The sequence below is a fragment of the Primulina tabacum genome, chromosome 10 (genome assembly GCF_025594145.1).
Source record: "Primulina tabacum isolate GXHZ01 chromosome 10, ASM2559414v2, whole genome shotgun sequence".
Lineage (NCBI taxonomy): Eukaryota > Viridiplantae > Streptophyta > Magnoliopsida > Lamiales > Gesneriaceae > Primulina > Primulina tabacum.
In genome coordinates this window covers 2,078,034-2,100,921 of record NC_134559.1, presented here as the reverse complement: position 1 = coordinate 2,100,921, position 22,888 = coordinate 2,078,034, and the positions used below count along the sequence as shown (strand labels likewise).

Below are 22,888 nucleotides of genomic sequence, written 5' to 3'. Positions count from 1 at the left end.
TGATAATCGGCGAACAACTCTCGGACTTCCAGCGTTGCCCCGTTGTCTCATCAAAGTAAGAAGACGAAATCTGACATTAATCTGTCTTGATTCTTGGATTTCGTGATTTTTTTCTTTCATTATTAATGCCACGTTTCCCTTGTGAATTCTTGATTCTTGTTTTGCCCGTTTGACATGGTTGAACTTAGTTCCTTGTCACCTCCCCATGTTAATTCCTCATCTTCTTGAGCTTCTTGAGGGAAGGGATGCATGTGCAAACCTCCAGACTAAGATAAATTTGTCAGCGTTTCAGTATTTTAATGTTGTCTCCATGTCTCAAGATTTGCGGTTGGGCATCCAATCGATATCTGTTGCGCGTCCATGTTTTCTCATCTCTTCTGCAAACACAGACGTATGACTCCCAAATTCGTGTTTTTATTTTTTTCACGTGGTTTTTATTTTTTATTTCCTCAGGTTACACGAAAGGTTTGGATTCAATTGTCCCCGTAACAGCAACTCATCTTCATTTTAATAAATGGGTAAGACATGCATGCTCCTGCAGTCTCCAGATTACCAAGAAACTGTTCAATTTTCCACACGCTCCACAGCTAGAACAGAACTTAACGGAGTTTTGGATTGTTAAAGAAACGGTGGGATATCATGCACTCTGCCGTCTTTATGTACGTGAGAGCTCAAGATTTAAGTAGAAGATACAACCAGCAAGCCAAAACTCGGTGCTTTCTTAAGTGGGGTAATATCTCGGAGATGCAAAGTTGGTGGCCGTTGAAAACGAGCAAGGAAGAAATTCACATTGGAGATTATGGTTTTCATCCTGGTGCTTTAAACGTCTCGCCATGCTCCAGTTTAGCTCCACCGCTGCTTTTACCAAGCACAAGTGCTATTTCTACAACCCACAGCCATGTTTTATTCACTAGAACGTGCACCGCGGGTGCATTGTTGTCTTGGACGAAACAAGGGTGGGTCCTGGTGGCAGAGGCAGCGTGAGCAGCGGCATGGAATTGAGGTAGAGTACGGCGAGGCGGTTCAAAGCATCAGAATAAAGAACCATTTGGGAGAGGGTAATTTTTTAAAAGAATTATTGTATCAAAGTTATTTTGTTCACTTACCACAGTTGTAAATTGTTTCAGCTTCGGAAATTGTAAAATGATGCGATTTCATCCCTTTGATTATTGGTTCGACGGGGAAATGATGTTGGCTGGATCATGGAAAATCTATCAGACTAATACTAATCAAGGAGGGTACTTTTCATTAAATCATCAATATTTTGTCCTGCGCGAAATTATGAAAACACATATACTACATACGCAATAATTTTAGAGATATAAAACTTAAAGTTTTTTTTTTTAATTGAGGTTTGAGATTCAAATATTGTCAAGATTATCATGATTTACTATTCTGTTGTCTTCGCTGCTCCTCATTCTGCGAAGTTTGAACGAGAATGAATGAGGTGTTGAAGCATGAACCGGCTTGTCCGAGACACGGATGAAGCTGTATGACCATGCCCCCAACAACGTCCCGCAAACAGGGCCGACGAAGTATACCCAAAACCCCTTGTAGTAACCACTAGCGATCGCAGGTCCCATCGTCCTTGCTGGGTTCATCGACCCTCCTGATATTGGCCTACATTAATTTAGCCACGACGGAACTATTAGTTAGTGTGGTACCATTCTTGGATATGTATGTTGTCTTATTTCTTGGCTAGTGTACGTATGCACTCACCCTGCTAAAATTGAAGTGATGCACACAGCAGAACCTACCGCGATGCCTGCAAGCTCCCCGACCTATTAATATCAACCAGCAACGTATCATTACAGACGTTAAGTCTCGAACCTAAGACAGACTTGTGTTATAGCGTTATTAATTTCGGCAAATTTTTTAAAGTGGTCACTTACAGCTTTGGTATCCGTAGCTACTGCTGAGGTGACAAACATCATCGAAAAAGTTACCACAATCTCCATGATTAGGGCCTGAAGGTCAGTTCCCGAAGGCGACGTAGTTCCCACATGTTTTATCGGGTGTAATAACACATGAAGTGTGTATCCGGACAAGATTGCACCTGTAAATTGTGCTGCCCAATAAAATGGTACCTTGGGAAAAAAAAACATAAATTTCTCAGTATATATCGTTGCATGATTCAGTTTTTTAATTGATATTAAGTTAAATCATATGTTATATATATTGAGAATTTCATGGTGCTCAAGTTGGCCCAAAGGATCGGAAGGATCCTGTATATATATAAATTATCCGATTAATAACCTGTTTCCAGGGAAAGTGTCTGACGGCCGCAAAAGCCAGGGTCACCGCCGGATTCATATGCGCACCAGAAACATGTCCGACAGCGTAGATCATCACCGTCACTATAAGCCCGCCTGTTATAAAATGCAGTAAAGTTCAAATTTTAGATTTAAGTCTATATATATGTAATACACGTATACATATTAGAAAGGGAAAGGGGAATTAAAAGAAAACGTCGACCGGCCACAGATGCTCCAAGTTTCGAAATCTTGTTTTCATCGCTAACACTAAGCGCAGCAGAACCACATGTCACAAACACCAATAGATATGTTGCAATTATTTCCGCGATTACCTATACATGTTTAACCAATATAATGAAACATTTTAACATCAAGAAGCTATATGATTGTGGTGGTGCGCGCATGTTCCGTGTGTTCGTACCTTTCTGGGAAATTCGAAGGCGTGATTCTCTTGGAAGTTGCTGGAAATGCGAGTTACATGCCTATTGGATTCGGATGGATCGGCGGCGGGTGTTGCATTCTCCATTTGAAAAGAGCTAGCTACGGAGAGTGGGGTTCTGTTCTTTCTACAAACATATGCATGTGAGCATTTTATATTGATATAGATCAAGGGGTCTCGCAAATTGAAGGGCATTAAGCAAGTGGAAATGGCCCAAAACTATCCATGCGCTTTTGTTTTATGTACATGTGATTTTCATGGGAGACGACTTTCATCATTTCTAATATATATTATAACTGAATTATGTTGGTCTTATTCCTTGATTGATGCTTTATGATTTATATTTTAATCTTTCTCACCTTCTATATTTTAATTATAGTTGAAACGCCCAAGTAAGCTTTATGAGATACTATGCTTAATTATGGTGAAAAACGAAACTTACCATCAATTTTTTTGAATTGAATCTCAACTCCGAATCTGAATCAACCAAATTGTTATATCGTTACTCCGTTGAAATCTTTGCTCACTCTTATTAAACACATTCATAGCATTCAAGGTTATACTTCGAGTTTACAAACACAAACCGTTATTGTCATAATATTTTTGATCTTGAAGAGATCAGTTGTACTAAGTTATTCAGTCCAGTTGTGTACTGTAAATTGTTTTGTGACTAAGAGTTTCAATTTGACATTTTTAAGTCTAAAACTGAAGTGGGTCTGTATAACTGTTGTATCGATCAAACTCTTTTAGCGAATATCATATCCTTGTGATAGAATGGGTGACGTAGGAGTGTTTGAAATCTCCGAACATCTATAAAATCTCGTGTCTTCTTATTTCAGTTTTGATTCTATCTATCAGTCAGATTATTTCCGCACTTTTATTGTTAACTGATTGATATCGACTGACAAGATTCTCGAGTATCAGTTTATCACTAAACTGACTCATAAACCAAAAAAGGTTGTGAAAATATTTTTGTATTTTGTAAACACTCTTCCACCTGACCCGATCCTATATATATTTTTGTATTTTGTAAGATAAACGAACAAAGTTGTCCACGATATCTATTAGAAAAAACGTTTATATGTCTGATTTCTCCGTTCTCCTGTGCTCGATCATTTCAAATATAACTATTCCTAATTTGGTTTAATAATATTCTCGTGGTTGTTTAAAAAAAAGTTGGTAAGAGGGCTTTATATATACATTCTTAGGGATAAACTGTTGTTTTTATAATCGAAATTTTGATTTATTATTACCGACCAAATACCTACGCCAATTAATTAATTAAAATACGTCACGAATAGTCGATATTAACTTTGTCAAAGCATATCTGAACTCATAATTTAGTTAATAATGGTTACCCCAAATGAAATCCAAATTACAGTGATGAAATAATCTCGTCTGATAGTGTACGGATGTAATATGAAATTATCTTTTGAGTTCAATAATGCCCAATTTGCAGATTATTTATTCCATAAAATGAATGCCTAGTTTTTCAAGTGTAAGAGTGACTGATTGGGACTTAATTTCCGAAGACCTAATCTTTCCAGTTTCTTGGCCAATATTGGATTAGGTTCATTCGCTTAGATTTTTTTTACTTTATTTATTGTTCGTCATGTGGTTTATTTAAATCAATCCCCCAGTTTATAAGTTTGTTTAAAGCATAATTATTTAATTTAAATATATAAATAAATAAATAGCACTTAATTAACAATTAATTTAGTCAAAAACTTGTGTGAGACAGTCTCACGGGTCGTATTTAATGAGACATATCTCTTATTTGGATCATCCATGAAAATGTATTATTTTTTATGTTAAAAGTAATTACTTTTTATTGTGAATATCGGTAGGGTTGACTCGTCTCACAGATAAAGATTCGTTAGACCGTCTACACCTGCTCATTAATTTAATACACCATTCAAATCTTCGATTTCAGCCATTAATTTATTTTTTGTCGGTATTATTTAATTGCTAATTATTCGCCATAAAACTTAATCTTCAAGGTCTTTAAAAATAAGATAAATTCTCTCTCCTGTCTCTAGTTTTTAAAAATATAATATAACGGGTTAAAAAAAACATAATTGGATAAATATATCATTGATAAAATATCAATTTAAAAATATAAGGTAAGAAACACAAACAGATAGTTCATCCAAACACAGAATCCTCAAACAAATACATTCCCTGAGATAATCTGTTGAAAATTACAGTCACCAATCGCAATCTGAACAATTTTTATGCTGAGACCCGGAGCATCAAGAAACACAGCCGCGCGAACTCAATATTTCTTCATAGTTGAGTGATTAAGCCTCAGACACACACAAGTATAGGATAAAATCTCATGCAATGGCACCACGCATCTAAAATGCCAGAAGAAATGAATCCCTGACAGCAGCAGCAGCAGCGAAAAGGACAGGAAGGAAAATCTGACCTGTAAAACTAGAGAGCAAACTCTGAGAATTGCTCTTTATAGGCAAAGATGAGGTTGTGGAGGTGGATTTTTTACATGAATTGCCACTTTCATGACTCCGTGTTAAGATTGGAACTTGGATATAACTCAACCCCAAAAGCTAGTTCAAGGGGAGAGGATTGTCCAAGACCATATATACAAATATTTTATCCGAGACCGATGTGGGATAACTAACAATCCGAAACAGAACCCTTTACCGCTGATCAAATAGTAATTCGTGGTCATATGTCCCTTCCTGCACCGGTGGTCCAATTGTGAAGGAATTAATGATAGGGTATGCAATTCTAATAGTCAGTCTTGTTCACCTCTAGCTAGCACATTCATTTGGATCCTATCATACACGGAAACTTTGGATTCATTTGGATCCTTCGATATAAAAAAAGTTAATGCGCATAAATATCCATATATTCAAATTCCAGACACGGTTAGATGAATGGCGTGCGTTAAGTTTTCTATATAAAATGTCTCTTATGTCAACGCTATAAGACTGCATTCAAGAAAATGTAATACCCGGTCTAATTAATGCCAGAAAAATAACTTGATTTCTGATAAGCAAGGGGTGCCACAAGTAACTTTCTGGTACTGAAGATGCAATAAGTTTTATGATTTGGTGGTTGTAAACTCCACTAAATCAAAGCCCAAGGATTTTGAAAAGGCCATATTTACAAGAAACTATTAAATAAAAGTACGTGGGCGAACTACGACGGGCGTTTGTACATGGATGATGAGGCAGCTAAGTAAATATGAGTACTAAATGTTTGCTTGTCGGACTTGGGAGTGTTTGGTGTGGTCGGATTCGAGTTATACATTGTACATATAATACTTTCAAATCTTTACTGAAGCCATGAGATGACTGCTATATTGAGGAATTTTGGGCCTTGTTGCGTCATGTTCATGAAGTCGACAAACTGGGGATTGCGGCCGACTAGCCGAGGAGCTAGAAACCACCACCGACTGGACACTTCCGGCTTGATGTTGATGCTGCCTTTAATGATCAACTAAATGCTTATGGTGTTGCTGGTGTAATCCGGCATCATGATGGGAACTTGGTACTTGCCTTTGGACAAAGGATTTTGTCGCCATAATTATCTGTGGTGCATGCGGAACTTTTGGCTCTCAAGGTAGGGGTACAACTGCCTTGCGAGCAGTGGCAGCATCACAGTGTTTGGCAGCCGGATAATTTTATATAATTTTGGATTAATACTGATAGTAGCTCGGATAAGAGAGAATGAATTGGTCAAGATTTGAATCCATGTGTCTCTCTTAAGTGAAATAGATTTATGGCACGCCATCATATATTATGAGACAATTTTTTTTGGCTATTATCTTTTATAAAATTGTGTCAACTATTTAAATTTTGTTTACCAGTTGGATAAATATATATTTTTGGAACTCATATGAAAGGCTATTTTTAGGATTTCAAATATAAATATTTGTTGGGATTGATCAAAGGGTAAAATTTAAAATTATTTGGAATATATCGACTTGCAGAATTCTCAAAATAAATGGGTACGTAAGGCCACATTTTAAAACCCAGACAGCCCAGCTAAATTTATAAAACTCGTAGTCCGGTTATATAGATTTGGAGATTTACAATTCTTATTATTATATATTTGAATTGGTACATATCATTAATTGTTCTTACTTTAAAATATCGAAACAACATCGAATTGAAAGGGTTCAACCGGTCGTTTCACGCTATTTTTGCACATTTATTTTCTGTCAAATCCTTGACAATTCTCTAAAATGACACCTTCTAACGACGTGTCATGAACAGATCAAACATATATTATTTATTTATGATTTTCTATTTTGTTTTTGTTTTTGTTTTTGGTGTAACAAGTTTCAAACATTTACTAAAAATATGATGGAGCAAAAGCTATACACCAAAATCATCAAATTTTAATATAATCTTATGATAAAAATCCCGCAGTTACAAATTTTCTTCTCGATCTGTCCACTTCTAACATGTTTATTTCATCCTACCTATGTGAGCATTGCCCCCATGATAGGATGGATTGCCAAGATTTGCCCTATGCATTTATAGGATTCACTTTTTTTTAAAATTGTATGTGTGGCAAGATCTTACCCGTTAGAAATGAAATGAGGGTAGTGTCCGCATAAGTAGGATCTCATTAGAACAATTAGCTAAAAGAGACCGGACTTTAGCCCAACTAGTTTCATCCTCGATTACCTTTGTGAAATCTCAAGTTCGAGTCCTCCCGCCTTTAGATTAAGTGATCAAAAAAAAAAAAAAAAACGAGCTGCTAAAAGAAGAGTTTCCGGTACACGAGGATCATCTAATTTCATCAATATGGTGAAGTTCTCCCGAGTGCAGTATAGAAGAAGTTGGTGTTTTCGATCCTACAATTATTAGACGTGGTTTGGCCGGTTGTCTGTGTTTCCTTTTCAGTCACCTTGGGGCCGTGCTTAATATATACTAGTTACTCTGCACACGCGATGTCTGTGTTTATAGTCTTTTTTTATCATTATCGATTGATTAAAGTAATATTTGACAAATTATGGAGGGACTAAATTGATAATTGAATTGTTGAAATAAAAAAAATAAAAATAAAAGTGTGTGTTGAAATTTAAAAACAAAAAACATAAGTGCAATATTATTAGTATCATATAAGAGTAAATTTAAAAGAAAGAGTTGGTGTCTTTTCTAAGTGGTTACTATCATGTTCTCAACTTTAATATATACTAATATCCCGACGCACGCGTTGCATGCTTGTACGATATTTTTTATAATTTATTTTGTTTATATTTAAATGAAGATCAAAATATATTTATAAGAAATAGTAAGTAGTTACACCGTAATTTTGATATATGAACTTAAAAAATAAATAGAAAATAAATAAATAAAAAATAACCCAAATAGAAATTGAACCTATAACCTCATGGCTAAGAAACAAAGACTTTATCCACTAAACTATATGTGACATGCATTAATTTTTTAACAGTTTATTAATATATATATAATTATTAAAACAGATCATGACACCAAAATTTAGTTACTCTACAGTTTCTTGTTTAATAATATATATATATATATATATATATAATGAGGATTAAAAAAATGTTTTCGAAGACCAAAAAAGATTGACGTGAAAATTAGATAATGTTAAAAAAAGTGTGCACGAGTAAAAGGAGTGGGACATTTTATTTTTTGACAGTCAGCTTCAATTACTTAAAGCCTGCACTTACATTGAAATATCGAGAGGTGCTTTGCATTTTAAGTAATTTTGAACCTTAAAAATAACTTGGAGGTACCTAATAATAGTTAAATATAGTCTTGAAATATATAATGATTTGGCATGAAGTTTCATATCGTAACAAGTGGATCATTGATCCTAAAGTTTAGGAAATATCGGAGGATGACTTTGACCGAGTAATACTGATTATATTTATATATATATATATATATATATATATATATATATATATATATATATATATATATATCTTTTTTTCGATATATTTCAATATATATAAAACAAATTTTATTTTTATCATATGAGTAATATAATAAAACATCGACGTAAAATAAGCAATATTCAATTGTTATATTGGTTTTGGGAAAAAAAATCAAAACCTAAAATAAAATCTAAGTTAGTTGATAAAAAAAAACTACGACGAGTTCTATGTCTAAAACTCAAAACGAACCAATTTATAAAACTAAAATTGCAATATAAGTTTCCTAACATTTTCCCATGCAACTTTCACTTAATTTATTTCCACCACCGCTAGTGATTTCGATTCTTCATTATTTCATCATGTTGCCAAAAAAAAAAGCCAAATTTCAAGGAAGCTGCTAAGGGGAAAACAAACAAATATGAATTATTATATGAATTATTACGCATATATGTATATAAATGTAAACATATGTATAGTCAAATATTTTCTTTATGGTGGGGATTGCATTTCTGACGTTATTTCCTTTTCTTCCATCTTTGATGTGATATCTAATTTTTAAATATTTTTTTTACTTTGGTATTTTAGAAGTTTAAAAACGTAATTTCTTTAATAAAAAATTAATAACACAAAAATCTAATGAATTAACTCAAAATTAACTTAAGTGTTTTTTTCTAAATGAGTAGTTGAGCCAAGAGAAACTTAAATTTTGGCATTACACCCAATTTCAATGAATCTAACATAATATAGTTTCACTACTAATATATAAACCTAACGTCCCTTTCGATATATATATATATATATATACATATATCATTTTTCACAATATGATTTGTCACAACTTTTTAACATCTACTGGAATGTCACAATTGCATATTGATATACAACAAAATCAATTATTAACGTAACAGAGAATGTTATACGAAATCATGCTTATGTTTTTTCTCCTAAAGTGTTTAAGTTGATATATGTACGCGCAAAATTATCGATATTTTATTTTTTAAAATAATTTCATTTCAGAGATTATATATTTGACATGACGATTAACTATTGAAAAGAATACACATTAACTTATTATTTGAAGACAAATTCAAATCTGAAAACAATATAGATATATAGTTTCTGGATTACATCAGATGGGAGACTGAGTCAAGAACTTAACTTTGAAATGATACCTTAAATTTGTGGCTTGTAATAACCAAAGATTAACTAAGTCGGATTTTTGCATTGAATTTGTCAGATTGTAATTTAATTTCCACCTCAAAATAAGCTGTCAAGATCCCAAAGTTCAAATATAGGGACGTTTCATCGCGTAGATTCTGAGTATAGTTCCATCGCAAATGCGTCAAATATAGCAAGGGAGAAACATGAACAACTAAGTTACCCTCTTCAGATAAAATTATGGATTTGATCGGTAATTAAGCTTAAACTGATCGACGTTGTGTTGTATGAATTTACCGTATTTTCTGTTTTTATCATATAACTTGTCAAAATTGGGTCGTAGTCATGTAACAATGTTTTTTTGTTGTTTTTATAGTCATATTTCGTCCGAGTGTTATGTGATTTATTGTGATATGTCACTATTTTCTTGTATCACCTACTCGGTTAAAATAGGAATAAAACAAGACAAAATTACATAATTAAGATTCAATTTTGAGATGCTAACAGAAAATAAGAGATATTGTGCTTTCTAACAAGATGAAATTGACAATTTTTCAATAAAAAAAATAATTTTTCTTTATATATATATACAAAAAAACTAATTAGTTTGCTTCAATCCGGTCCAATTATTTTAATTGGACAAATTTTCTCTTAAAAAATATACTTTTATTAACAAAAATATATGAGACATTTTTACAGATCAATTTTGTAAAATCGATACCTAACTCATATAAAAATATTATTTTTAAATATAATTTTTTTTATGGATCAAATTAACATGTATCACCGATATAGATTCGTAAAACCGTCTCACAAGAAATATACTTCAAATTCTTTAATTCTCATATATCTTTATATCATAAGGTTGTACTCATATCTTTAATTTAAAAAACGAATCAAGTTGAAGCATGTGTGAGTTATTTGTGGAAATTTTGTCCTTGTATTATTTAGCAGGATAAATAAACAAAGTGAACCCAAAAAAAGAGAGGATAAATTTATAACTATTGTTTTGAACTTATTATATTATATTAAAATGTTGACTACAAAATGTTAGCGGTTAACATGTCAACTTCAATTTATTTAATAATAATAATATTATTATTATCACCTAAATAGTGCGTCCATTTCAGGTCCTATTTGGTTCACTCTCCGCCGTTAGATCATAGATGGTCCACGCTAGAACCCGTCCCAGGTATGTGGCGTGGGGACCGAGTAGAAAATTTCCTCGTTTTGCCGTATGTCAACCGACGGGCCACCAGTTTAGTTTTTTACATAATTAGAAATAATGATATTTTCAATATAAGAATCGAGAATATTATTTACATTCTTAAAAAATATTAATAATATTTCATCTTATTAAATTAATTATTATGAAACAAAATTATTCTTATAATATATTTCCTTATATTATAGAATTTTGATTTACCTTAAAAATATAAAGGAACACTTGTTGTTAATTAACTACTAAAATTTTAATATTTTAGAAAGTTTGGCACATATTTCACCGTATATAAATATAATATAAAATAATAAAAACATTTTATTTTGATATGATTTATATATTAAACAAGTTTTAGTATGATTTTTGAGTACCCAAATATGTATAATAGATATTGATATTAGTGATATATTTTTTCTGTAATAAAAATCGGTACAAAAAATTGAAAATATGACATTAAGTATATTATATTCGACTACCAAATGTTTCATATCGGGTACTAATATATGATTTTTCAGTACTCAAAAGTGTATAATAAATACTTATATTAGTGACACGTTTGTATTTCAGATGAAAATTGATACAAAATATTAAAAATGTAGTACTAACATATGATATTTGTTGAGTACTCAAAGAAGTGTATCAAGTGTTGATATTATTATAATTGTTCCAAGTTTATACTCAAAATTTTATCTTTTGTACCAGATTTAAAACAATAAGTACTCAAATATAATATATTAGTACCAGACTTTCAATGTTTTGTGAAATTTTTTTTGTGAAAATCAGATATTGCAAAAAAAAAAAAAAAATGTCCGACACTTCTGAACACAAATTTATGTTTAGATTTAGGGATGTAAAAGCAGTTCTTCCCATTTTGTTTGTAAGCTTTATTTTCCAAATGATTTTTTTATTTAATGTGAAAAGCAAATATATTTAGGACGAAAAAAGTAAGGGCAAAAAAAAAAAACAATGATTCCACAAATCAATGCTATACTGAGACAGTACATGTTGGGATTGGTTTGATGAGGATTTGTTTATGTATATATCCAAAGTCTGTTTACATGAGTGAAACTCCGAGTGTAAAAATTGACCTCTCCGAGTGTCGAAGCGGTAACAAACCACCCTTGCAAGTTGCTTACAAGCCAAATTGCGTGGGTCTATAAATAACCATGCAATTCTCTTAAAGTTTATCACTACTACCTTTTTTTCTGACAATGGAAGCTCGCTTTCTCTCCGCAAACTCCTTCACAAAAACCTTCCATGTTCTTCCTCCAATCAAGCACACGAAGCATATCCCAATTCAATTTCAGCCTAAAAGACTTTCCATATCATGTAAGTTATAATAAGTGTGATTTTTTCTTTTCTTCATTTATGGACAATAATCTTTTTTTTTTATAAGGGTTTTCGATCGGGAACCTGTTTGACTAAATTCTCAGGGTGTAATATGTAGATTTCAGGCATTTTATAGCACATATATCATCTAATGAAACTTGGATTTGTTATCTGACCACAGGTTCCCAATCACTTCAAGAACAAGACGGGCATGATCTTCTTAACTCCGATTGGCGTGCATTCAGAGCAAGATTAGTTGCCACCGAACGAATCTCGCCACCCAAGAACCCTGCTTTAATGGCGGACCAGCTTCTTCCAATCAAAGAAGCTAAATGGGCGCATCCGATTCATGAAGCAGAGAAGGGCTGTTTAGTGATAGCCACAGAGAAGCTTGATACAAGCCACATATACAGAAGAACTGTAATCTTACTCCTCTCTTCAGGGCCGACGGAACTAACGGGCCTTATACTCAACAGGCCGTCATTCATGTCCATCAAGGGGATGGACTCATGGGCTCGAAATTTACGGGGACCACTATTGGATGGACCTTTGTTCTTTGGTGGCCCATATGAAGAAGGCCTGTTCTTGGTGAATGTGGATCGAGAAAGTAATAGGCCCAAAAAGAGTGGTGTTTTCGATGAGGTGGTGGAAGGGCTTTGTTATGGGACTAGAGAAAGCGTTGGGTGTGCAGATAGGGAATTGGGTGAAACTCAGGATTTCAGGTTTTTTGATGGATATTGTTATTGGGAGAGGGAAGAGTTGAGGGACGAGATTAAGGATGGGAATTGGGTCTTGGCGGCCTGTAGCCCAAGTTTAATTGGGCCGAACTGTTCCGGAGGTGTTGGGCTTTGGGAGGAAGTCAATGAGCTCATGAGCCATCGGAAGGTGTGCTGATTTTTCTTTTTTGGGCCTGCAAAATACTGGTATATATGTACAGCTTGTTTAGGTAAGTTTGAGGTATGAATTTGGGCTTGAATTTTGTGGGCCGAGTAATTGATATGCGATGCCCATCTTTGGCAAATGTATGGGCCTTTGGGCTTGATGTATGTTACATTTTCTTTTTGCTTTCAAGAAGAGAATAAAAATGTACTCTAACTTGAGTTTTGAGAAATCGTTTGCTCGTCGGATAAACTGATTGGTTGATGATGCACATACCTTTTTTTTGTAAATTCCATCGACGTAATTATTTTGTGGAAGAGTCTATAATTTAAAAATGAACCAAACTTTTTAATATCGAACTAATCTATTTTTTTCAACAAATCAAAACGATGAAAATTTACAGATAAAATGAACTAACTGAATTGAACTGTAACCAAATTTACCGAACTTTTTGTTATTAAAAACAATTTGTTTTTATCATACTTATTATCTGATAAAATTTTATTAGAATTTTGTAATATTTATGTCTTAATAAACTTTGAGAGAACACTTGATAATATCATATTTGGTTTTTTTTTATTAAAATAAAAGTTTAGTATGTTCGTTTGACCGAATTTTTATTCTAAAATAAATCTGAATTTCGTAGCCGATTGACCAGATTTTCAAATTATCAGTTATTTTGATTGAATCGATATTTTGCTCTCCTCTTACCGGATTTTCTTTCGTTGGGCAATCGAAATTGTGTTACAAGAAATTGATTGGTTGTATGTTATTTTTTATATTGATAATAATAAAACATAGAATACAGTAGTCGTCTTAAGATACCGACGCAGAAAAAAGAATAACAAAGAATTTGAAAGAAGAATTAAATTAAATTAAATTAAATTATAATAAACTGAAAGTACAAAAAAAGAGGTCCTACCGGGAGTCGAACCCAGGTCGCTGGATTCAAAGTCCAGAGTGCTAACCACTACACCATAGAACCCTGTAATGCTCAATTATTGAGCTGTATTTTTAGGAATTTATAATTAAGTTTATTATTTTTTCTTAAAATTTTTTGCATCTGCCTTCACAAAGTTGCTGTAAGATGTTCTTACAACCACAGATTTAAAAAAATGATTACTGAAAAACTTGAGGTATTAAATTATGATACCAATTATTATTGTGAAGTGTCTCAATTTATTCTCATTACTCCCTTGACTTGGTTGAACTCATATTTTGAAGATCTCTTGTTCAAATCACAATCTTGTTTTTGGATTTCATATTGAATATAATCATTTCGGCCACCAAATTTTGACGTGCATCCCTACACAGAATGCAACAGGAAATTCCACACCAATAGAAAGATTAACGATTAAAAACTTCAAGTTGATAACACCAAAGAATCGATTCCTATTAAATTTTATGTTGGAGACATTATGCTCTAGCCAAAAATCTGTCTCATTACAAGTTTCGAGGTCAATCTTGATTTAAGTTTTGTGGGCAGAAGCGGATAAAATCTCCAGAATAACTGGCATGTGTTCAGGTGATTCTCTCAATTTTGAGAGCATCAAGTGTGTAGACTCAAAGAACCAATCTTGATTTCTTATTCATGAATCTTGCGTTTTTGCTTGTAATTTGTGGTTGATTTCTGAGTGTGCCCTGTGATTGAGCTCTGGTTTTTTATTTCAGTTTCTATCTACTCCATTTATTACCTTTTTTTAATAAAAAATATATATAAATGAGAAGCACTTTCAAGTCTTTTTGCCTGCAACTCAGTGCCATTTTTAGTAAAATTTTAGGTTTTGGTGCTGAAGAAGCTTAGATCTGTCACAATGGAGTCATATTCAATCTTCTGCTGCAACCTTTAAGTATCGAGTCTTGGGTCAGTTGTTTATTTTTAAAAAATAAAATATTGAGATCTTTACCTGGGGTATTCTGTTAAAGAAAATTGTGGACCATAGTAGCAAGAGATTAGAAGACTGATGTGCTGGGAATATTCCACTGTATCTAAAGGCGGGTACATGAGTTTTTGTGTTTCTTTTGCCTTTTTGGTATGTAGAATTGGGGATAAACGTGTAAACTAAATGCAAAACAAGGTTTAATTATCATAACTTCGAAGTCTGATCGGTGAGATGTTGCTAACGTGTTTTGGGAACTTCTTGTTTGAAATTACTAGATGTTGTTAATCTGATTGCCCGTGCTACTTTTGCAAATGATAAAGTGCAGTTGAAACTTCATTGATTCATCTAAATGCTTCTATTAACATTCAAACTAGCAAATGGTTGTTTTGAGAACTATGTAGATGGGATCTATATTACTTCCATGTTTTTGAACTTGTCCTTTTCATGCCAGGGATCAAGCTGGATATACAAAAGTTTTGCTTCAATGCTTCATACTGATTTCCATTTAGTTTGCAGTACTACGTTGAGCTAGATTGTTAGTTTGAAATTGGGATTATACTAGGTTTAATGTTTTTAGCTCATCATATAAAAGTAACGGTTTTTATGGAGCTCGACCACAGGAGTCAATTCCTCTTGCCTGGTTGATGATACAGTTTTCATTGCATTTTGATGATCTTAGAATAGAGATAATTGTCCTCGCCTCTGGTGCTATTACTAATGATTCTCACAAAACAATATCGCTGTATACACTCAGCGAGTTGTGTTTGTACCGAGGGGCACCTTACTGAGGAAATGATTTTCTTGGTTTTTGATAATTTGCACTGGAATCCAAAACTGATTGCAACTCTTTCTTGTGCATGCAAATGGTTTGATGATCTTGCCCAACGAATCCTCTGGAAGGCTTTCTGTAAAACGAGATCTCATAAAAGGATGATTGATTTGCAGTCTGGTGGTAGTCATAATGTAGATGGGAACTGGAGGACACTTGGCAAGCTGCTAACATTCTGTTCTGGCCGTAGCCTAGATGGGTTGTTCGGTAGTATTGAAGTTCCAGGACATTTTCTTTGCCAAACAAGATTCTCTAGAACATCAGGGAAAAGCTTTCTATTACCACAACACAGAACCGATGTTTTATACATGTCTGATCCTTGCTAGCATTTGGATCAAGGAGATGAAGGGGATGTTGGAATTTTCCGGTGGATATTTAAATCCTTTGCAACATCAAAGGTCAGGAAACTACTGATAAGTAAGAGAGCTTCATTGCACTCAAAGGAGGTATGTCCATATTGTAAGGCCAAGTTATGGAACATGCTGCAAACAGAGATGATAACGTCAAGTGTGAGCTGCCGGCTTGGTGCATATGAAGATTCTATTGAGTTTTGTGTTTGCTTGAACGGAACATGTGCTTGGGATACGTACACTCTTGCCCTTCACTGATACAGATGAACCATCAGAGGAGTGTGAGAATTAGGTACATCTGCCGGTATTTATCCATTAAAAATTCCATTTTTCTTGTTTGTGAATACGCAGTAATAGATTAAGTTGTTCGACACATTGTTTAGGATTTAATACGTACGAGACCTAACTTGAAATACTAGTTTATTAGCTCTTTAGTCTTTACTTGTAGGGCCAAACATTGTAATGTAAAACTCATCTAGAGTATCTCTCAAAACGCATCATATCTATAAGATGCACATCACATCTTGCTCTTATGCTCTAAAACACCCCAATAAAGTTGAAGCTAGTTTACCATTCTACAATTTTGTATGGTTTTATGATAAAGCGTTATGGCAAGCGAGCATTTTTCTGCTTTCATTCTGCAGGTCTATCTCTCATTATCAACTGCGAAAACATTTGACAACTCTGGATCGAGGAAGCTCGGGTGCACTTCCATATCAGCTGTAATATGAAGTAGGTATGTAAATTTATTTCACGTAAGAGTTCCATTTCATTCTTAAGTCCGTACTGTATACTCATTTCCCCTTGATTCTTTGGTCTTCACCATTATTTCGATAAATCTGCTCGCAAATTTGAATAAAAGATGTATTGAATTTGGTGGAAATCCGTAACGTTTGTTACATGCTCTCAGCTTTTATTATTAGGTATCAAAATTGCATCGTCAGATATTTGTGTTTCTTCGTTCCTCGATGTCCAAATGAGAGGAAAAAAACCCCTCACGCCACGACAACATTTCAACCTCAACCATTTCTCACTCACGCACACAGAACACGTTCGACCAGATTCGATAGATATGATGTAAGTTCACGCATTGCCGCGAGAGGGTTGTATAATTGATATGTATCTGTAAAAAATTACACCTCAAAATGAGTGAATGCGAGGCAGTTCTCGCAGCATATGTTAAAGGTGAATATATACTAGTATGACCTCACATTGTCTTTGAGAAAGCCTCACGGTTTTGAGAAGATGCATCGGAACCTGATTCCAACCTTCTGAAAACAAGTTTTTGCTGTGGTAACTGACCATTGCCAAAAGCTGTGACTTCGGTATCGACGAGAATAGAGTCCTCTTCTTTAAATTCTGACCTCAAGATACCCTTGGCAAGCTCGTTTTCGACATATTGTTGGATAACCCGTTTAACTGGCCTTGCTCCATAGTTTGGATCGTATCCAAGACTTCCTAAGAGTTCAACTGCTGCATCAGTCACCTGGATTTTTATCTTCCTATCTGCTACCCTCTTTTGTACTCGTTCCAACTGCCAAGCCACATCAAAAAATTAGACCAGATTCCATCTAAACAAAACATTTCAGATGAACAGTCCCGTTCAACAAGACAAACATATAAGATAGATCAACGGTTCCGATATATAGGATTAAATAACTGAAATCCCTCATTTTTTGAACATACATCAAAAGTCAAAAGTTTCTCACGTTCGTGGACCACATTGCAATATAGTTGTATATGATATGAAGAGACAAGATGTCTCAGTGTTTGGTAAATCATAAAAGAATTACTCACCTGTAATCTAACAATACTGCCAATCTGGTTGCGATCAAGAGGCTGGAATACTATGTATTCGTCCACTCGATTCATGAACTCAGGGCGGAAAATTGATCTTGCAGCCTCCATTACCCTTTGCTTTATGGTTTCATAAGCCAACTCCTTAGGCAAGTCACCGTCATCTGTGTTAAGAATGTACTGAGAACCCACATTTGATGTCATGATTATTACTGTGTTGGTGAAGCTTACAGTCCGTCCCTGCGAATCAGTAACTCTACCGTCATCCAGGATTTGCAGAAACACGTTAAACACATCGGAATGAGCCTTTTCAATCTCATCAAACAAAATAACCGCGTATGGCCTCCGGCGAACTGTCTCTGTTAACTGACCACCTTCTTCATATCCAACATATCCTGGAGGGGCTCCTATTAAACGTGAAACCGCATGCTTTTCCATGTACTCGCTCATATCAATTCTTACAAGAGCTTCTTCAGTGTTGAACATGTAGGAGGCAAGAGCCTTTGCAAGCTCTGTCTTTCCAACTCCTGTTGGACCCATGAACATAAAGCTAGCAATTGGGCGGTGAGGATCTGAAAGGCCTGCCCTTGATCTCTGTATAGCTTCTGCCACCGATTTCACGGCAGGATCTTGACCAACAACACGTTTATGTAGCTCTTCCTCCAAATACAACAGCTTCTCTCTGTCTGATTGTTGTAGTTTGGAAACAGGAATTCCAGTCCATTTACTAACAATCTGCGCAATATCGTCGCCTGTGACTTCTTCTCTAAGCATGGACTTCCCTGACCTCATATAATCATCTAGTTCCTTTTCCGCAGTTTCAAGCTGACGTTGCAGAGAATTTAGGCTACCATACTTCAATTCAGCTGCACGATTGAGATCATACTCTCGCTCAGCCTGTTGGATCTCCAGATTTACTCTGTCAATCTGCCAAACAAAGTTTACTTAGTTATAGACTGATTATTAATTAATTGTTTGAATTCCTTCGAAACTTTTGATGACAAAAGATCGATCCACAAGGCCATTCCAATCCAATGGACTCTAATACATGTGGGCACAGATCCGAACTATACATGTTGAAATGAGATCTATTTCAAAGGAACTCCTGCCAAAATTGTGCCAAATATTAAGCACGTACCTCTTCCTTAATAGACTGGAGTCGTGTCATGACAGTTTTTTCATGTTCCCACTGCTCATTCAGTTCAGCTTGTCTCTGCTTCAAGAGAGACAACTCAGCCTCAAGGCGGTTTAACCTATCCTTGGATGCTTTGTCCGTGTCATTTGTTAAAGATAACCTTTCCATTTCTAGTTTAAGAACAGCACGATTAATTTCATCAAGAGCTGTTGGCTTTGAAGTGATCTCCATTTTCAATTTGGCAGCTGCCTCATCAACCAGATCAATAGCTGCGCAATTCAAATAGGTAACAAAGAATGACTTCTCATGCCGTATTTCAAGTCAAATTTTTTGCAGTAAGGGGAAACGCTTGGTATCTGGAACTTTTTGAAGAAATTTATAGTCTTCTAATATTAAACCATCACTTTCAGAATAATTTTTTAAATGCATGGGCATTGTTTCCATCATATTTAGAATTCTTACTTTGACAAGCCACAAAGTTTCAAAAGGCGAGCAAAACTTTGTGCTCCCGCTCCCACCTTGAAAATATGTCCTGGTAATTGACTAGTGTAACAAATTTCTTACCTTTGTCAGGTAGGAAACGCCCACTGATATAACGATCTGATAAAATTGCAGCTTCAACAAGTGCACTATCTGAAATCCGGACACCATGGTGCAGCTCATATCTTTCACGCAACCCACGAAGAATAGAGATCGTGTCTTCTACTGTGGGTTGATCAACATAAACTTGCTGGAACCTACGCTCTAGAGCTGGATCTTTCTCAATATATTTTCGATACTCGTCTAAAGTGGTTGCTCCAATGCATCGGAGCTCTCCACGGCCAAGCATGGGTTTTAGGAGGTTGCCCGCATCCATTGCACCATTTGTTGCACCTGAATGATGGTACAATATCAGTAGGGTCTAGGGTTTATGTTCATGCTAATAAACACATACGACAAGAAATGTCACTCTGTAGGAAAACGGGGAACAAGAGATCATTGCTAGGAATATGATTAAAGAGCGAGTAAGACATTGCACAGAGTTCAGTTCAAAACAAGAAACAGTATGTGCCTTTTTAATCATTGAGAAAAACTACCTGCCCCAACTACCGTGTGAATTTCATCAATAAAAAGGACTATTTGGCCATCTGAATCAGTTACTTCCTTTAGCACGGCTTTCAGTCTATCTTCAAATTCTCCTCTGTACTTTGCACCAGCAATAAGAGCTCCCATGTCGAGAGATATTAACTGCATCAGAATTTGAAATCACAATCAACAGAAAAAGAGAGACTACTATATCTATGTATTTTTATGGACATTTCAACCATTACTCACTCTGCGATTCATTAAAGCCTCGGGGACATCACCCTGTACAATTCTCTGCGCAAGCCTGTGACCAATAATCTCATTATAATCATGATATTGTTGAAGGTGGAATTTGGAAAGGAACCAATATAAGCTCATTGGATAATAGTTATCCTACTACGAATAAACAAAACTTGTGGAGTGCTATTCTCAGATTTGACTCATATTCATTCAAACTGTATACTGCAACTATTTGCTATACTACTGGCTTGGCAGCATGTGACAGTTTTTTGACAACGCTCAAATTAGAATGTTGAGTCAGTGGTTCAGTTGGAGAATTAAGAAAAGCAGAATCTAAGATACACAAACTATATTAAGCTGGCTGATGAAACAAGCACTTGAAAATGCCGCAGTGCTTACCCTTCAGAAATTGCAGTCTTTCCAACACCCGGTTCACCAATAAGAACAGGATTGTTTTTTGTTCTCCTTGAAAGAATCTGAATGCATCTACGTATTTCATCATCTCTTCCTATTACAGGGTCCAGCTTTCCTGCTTTTGCCATGGCAGTTAAATCTTTTCCATATTTTTCAAGTGCCTCATATTTCCCTTCAGGATCTGTACCAATATCATTTGATGCAAAAATCAAAATTTAGAGTAGAAAACAACTGACATCATGATCCATTTGTGTGTATATATATATGGACTTATTAATCTAAGTGGTTCTTATGCAAACAAATGGATTCAATTAAGTTCAAGCACAAACAATCTTGGCCTTAAAAGTATTTTTCTGGCCTTAAAAGTTTGCGGCAAAAATAACAAACGAAACACACTTCCATCCTAGCTGGATTTCTCAAGCAAGTGTAAAGAAAAATCTCATGTAACAAATAAATCATACCACAGAAAAATTTATGAACACCTCAAACAAATACTACCTTGATCTATAACCGTCTGGCGTCCCCTTATGGACTGAATAGCATCTTTCAGAGCTTTCTGGGAGAGCTTAAAATCCTTAAATAGTTGCTTTCCAAACCTGTTATCTTGGCAGAAACCAAGAACTAAATGCTCAACTGAGACAAATGAATCGCTGTACTCTTTCATGTGCTCTCTGGCTCGCTGTATAAGTCCTTCCAAATCCCTTCCCAACATGGATCCGGATGACTCTCCAAGAACCTGACATCCCATAGACCATACGCAGAAAATAAATCATCACTAATGTAAGTTCGTAAATTATAGTTAGCTATATTGAAGGTGAAGACAGTATGCTGGAGTAAAATGCATAAAGTGAGCAATTTTCATTACAAATAATGATTACTTTCACCCAAATCTCTAAACAAGTATAAGAAGACCAACAAGTCAATGAGTGGCCAACAATTTGCTTCCGAATTCCTAATTAAAACAACCATAATTGAACCAACAAATTACCTTAGGCTGGCGCTGAATGTACTTGTCCGTAGCTTCAAGAAGTCGCGTATTATCAACACCAGCCTTGGAGAATATCCGGCGAGCAAGGCCATTCTTCTGCTCCAACAGTGCCTTCATCAAATGCTCCGTCTCCACTATCTGATGTTTGTTCTCCTTCGCCACTTCCGGCGATGACACAATCGCTTGCCATGCCATTTCAGTAAATTCCGCCTGCGTGATCTGCTGCATTGAAAAAATAATAATCAAACCACCATAATAAGCTTACAACCTCCACCAAATTCAAACAGAAACAAAATAATTCACAATCAACTCACTCTTCCAGAAGACGACTCACACCGCACGATAAAAGACCGTGACTTTCTCCGAAATTTATCAAAATTGCGAGTATAAGCAGCACTATTACTCTTCAACTTCAACGAATTAACGTTCTTCACCCCTCCAGGTTTCTCTAGGAAGTTGACGCACAACGGTTGCCGAGAAAACAAGGCTGTTTTAGCTGCATATTCCGACGGCAGGGCACAAACTTTAGCGGCGGAGAACGACATCGCAGCCGCCATTAAATACAGATTCGGGTTAATATTTAGCGCTGAAATTTTCCGGTGAAGATTTGCAGTTACGGATTGAAGTGGTGCTTCTGCGCAGGCAATGGCTTTAAGAAGAGGGACCGAGGAGTCTAGCAAATTCTAGGCGGTGTAATTGTGAGTGAAGCAAAATAAAGTTCCGGATGGAATTTGATAATATCACCTTGTGTGTATAGGTAAGCAATGCTTTCCCCGAAACGTGGCGAGACATGGATGGCCAGTTTCCTGAATTGGGTCCAAGTCGTGGGACCCTGTCCAGTCCTATGTGTCTCTTCTGTCTCGTCTTCTTTCCGAATTAACCACTCTTCTTGCTAGACTTGTGAAATTAGGTCATCAATCCTATCTTGTTATAAAAATTGAGCGAATTAAGTTTATAAAATAACAGTCCGTTTGAAGACGGGTCCAAAAGAACTGAGCATTTTGGATTACGGGCCAAG

General features: G+C 35.1%; 3 protein-coding genes, 1 non-coding gene and 1 pseudogene across 5 annotated transcripts; 2 read left to right on the top strand and 3 right to left on the bottom strand.

Moving 5' to 3' along the window:
- Nucleotides 1-1,226: 1,226 nt before the first annotated feature.
- On the bottom strand, nucleotides 1,227-5,035 carry LOC142506246 (aquaporin NIP2-1-like). The gene is made up of 7 exons (XM_075619442.1): nucleotides 4,906-5,035; nucleotides 2,677-2,821; nucleotides 2,476-2,587; nucleotides 2,257-2,369; nucleotides 1,893-2,087; nucleotides 1,720-1,781; nucleotides 1,227-1,620 (listed from the first exon to the last, which is right to left on the bottom strand). The coding sequence occupies exons 2-7, from the start codon at nucleotides 2,779-2,781 to the stop codon at nucleotides 1,362-1,364; spliced, it is 846 nt and encodes a 281-aa protein (XP_075475557.1). The 5' UTR covers nucleotides 2,782-2,821; nucleotides 4,906-5,035; the 3' UTR covers nucleotides 1,227-1,361.
- A 7,097-nt stretch (nucleotides 5,036-12,132) lies between these two features.
- LOC142505255 (uncharacterized) lies at nucleotides 12,133-13,440 on the top strand. The gene is made up of 2 exons (XM_075618162.1): nucleotides 12,133-12,290; nucleotides 12,472-13,440. The coding sequence occupies exons 1-2, from the start codon at nucleotides 12,173-12,175 to the stop codon at nucleotides 13,182-13,184; spliced, it is 831 nt and encodes a 276-aa protein (XP_075474277.1). The 5' UTR covers nucleotides 12,133-12,172; the 3' UTR covers nucleotides 13,185-13,440.
- Nucleotides 13,441-14,082: 642 nt separating this feature from the next.
- TRNAQ-UUG (transfer RNA glutamine (anticodon UUG)) lies at nucleotides 14,083-14,154 on the bottom strand. The gene has a single exon. It is a non-coding gene; the product is annotated as a tRNA-Gln (tRNA).
- A 130-nt stretch (nucleotides 14,155-14,284) lies between these two features.
- LOC142505256 (EID1-like F-box protein 2) lies at nucleotides 14,285-16,869 on the top strand (annotated as a pseudogene).
- Nucleotides 16,870-17,304: 435 nt separating this feature from the next.
- LOC142505254 (chaperone protein ClpB3, chloroplastic) lies at nucleotides 17,305-22,586 on the bottom strand. 2 transcript variants are annotated; one of them, XM_075618160.1, is made up of 10 exons: nucleotides 22,185-22,586; nucleotides 21,871-22,092; nucleotides 21,381-21,618; nucleotides 20,868-21,063; nucleotides 20,478-20,532; nucleotides 20,240-20,390; nucleotides 19,728-20,036; nucleotides 19,167-19,432; nucleotides 18,029-18,955; nucleotides 17,305-17,765 (listed from the first exon to the last, which is right to left on the bottom strand). In XM_075618160.1, exons 1-10 carry the CDS (start codon nucleotides 22,425-22,427, stop codon nucleotides 17,439-17,441), a joined length of 2,934 nt encoding a protein of 977 aa, XP_075474275.1. In that variant the 5' UTR covers nucleotides 22,428-22,586; the 3' UTR covers nucleotides 17,305-17,438. The 2 variants fall into 2 exon arrangements, with proteins under 2 accessions (XP_075474275.1, XP_075474276.1); XM_075618161.1 differs by having other exon boundaries at nucleotides 21,871-22,089.
- Between the last annotated feature and the right edge of the window lie 302 nt (nucleotides 22,587-22,888).

What these genes read in the sequence shown, in the direction of transcription:
- LOC142506246 (XM_075619442.1), bottom strand. Translation starts at nt 2,781, where the DNA reads ATGGAGAATGCAACACCCGCCGCCGATCCATCCGAATCCAATAGGCAT. An exon ending in GACACTTTCCCTGGAAACAG is followed by an intron (nt 2,088 to 2,256) that starts GTTATTAATCGG and finishes TTTTTTCCCAAG; the next exon opens with GTACCATTTTATTGGGCAGC. An exon ending in TAGCTACGGATACCAAAGCT is followed by an intron (nt 1,782 to 1,892) that starts GTAAGTGACCAC and finishes TGATATTAATAG; the next exon opens with GTCGGGGAGCTTGCAGGCAT.
- LOC142505255 (XM_075618162.1), top strand. Translation starts at nt 12,173, where the DNA reads ATGGAAGCTCGCTTTCTCTCCGCAAACTCCTTCACAAAAACCTTCCAT. An exon ending in TAAAAGACTTTCCATATCAT is followed by an intron (nt 12,291 to 12,471) that starts GTAAGTTATAAT and finishes ATCTGACCACAG; the next exon opens with GTTCCCAATCACTTCAAGAA.
- LOC142505254 (XM_075618160.1), bottom strand. Translation starts at nt 22,427, where the DNA reads ATGGCGGCTGCGATGTCGTTCTCCGCCGCTAAAGTTTGTGCCCTGCCG. An exon ending in GTGAGTCGTCTTCTGGAAGA is followed by an intron (nt 22,093 to 22,184) that starts GTGAGTTGATTG and finishes TTTTCAATGCAG; the next exon opens with CAGATCACGCAGGCGGAATT. An exon ending in AAGACTGCAATTTCTGAAGG is followed by an intron (nt 20,533 to 20,867) that starts GTAAGCACTGCG and finishes TATTGGTCACAG; the next exon opens with GCTTGCGCAGAGAATTGTAC.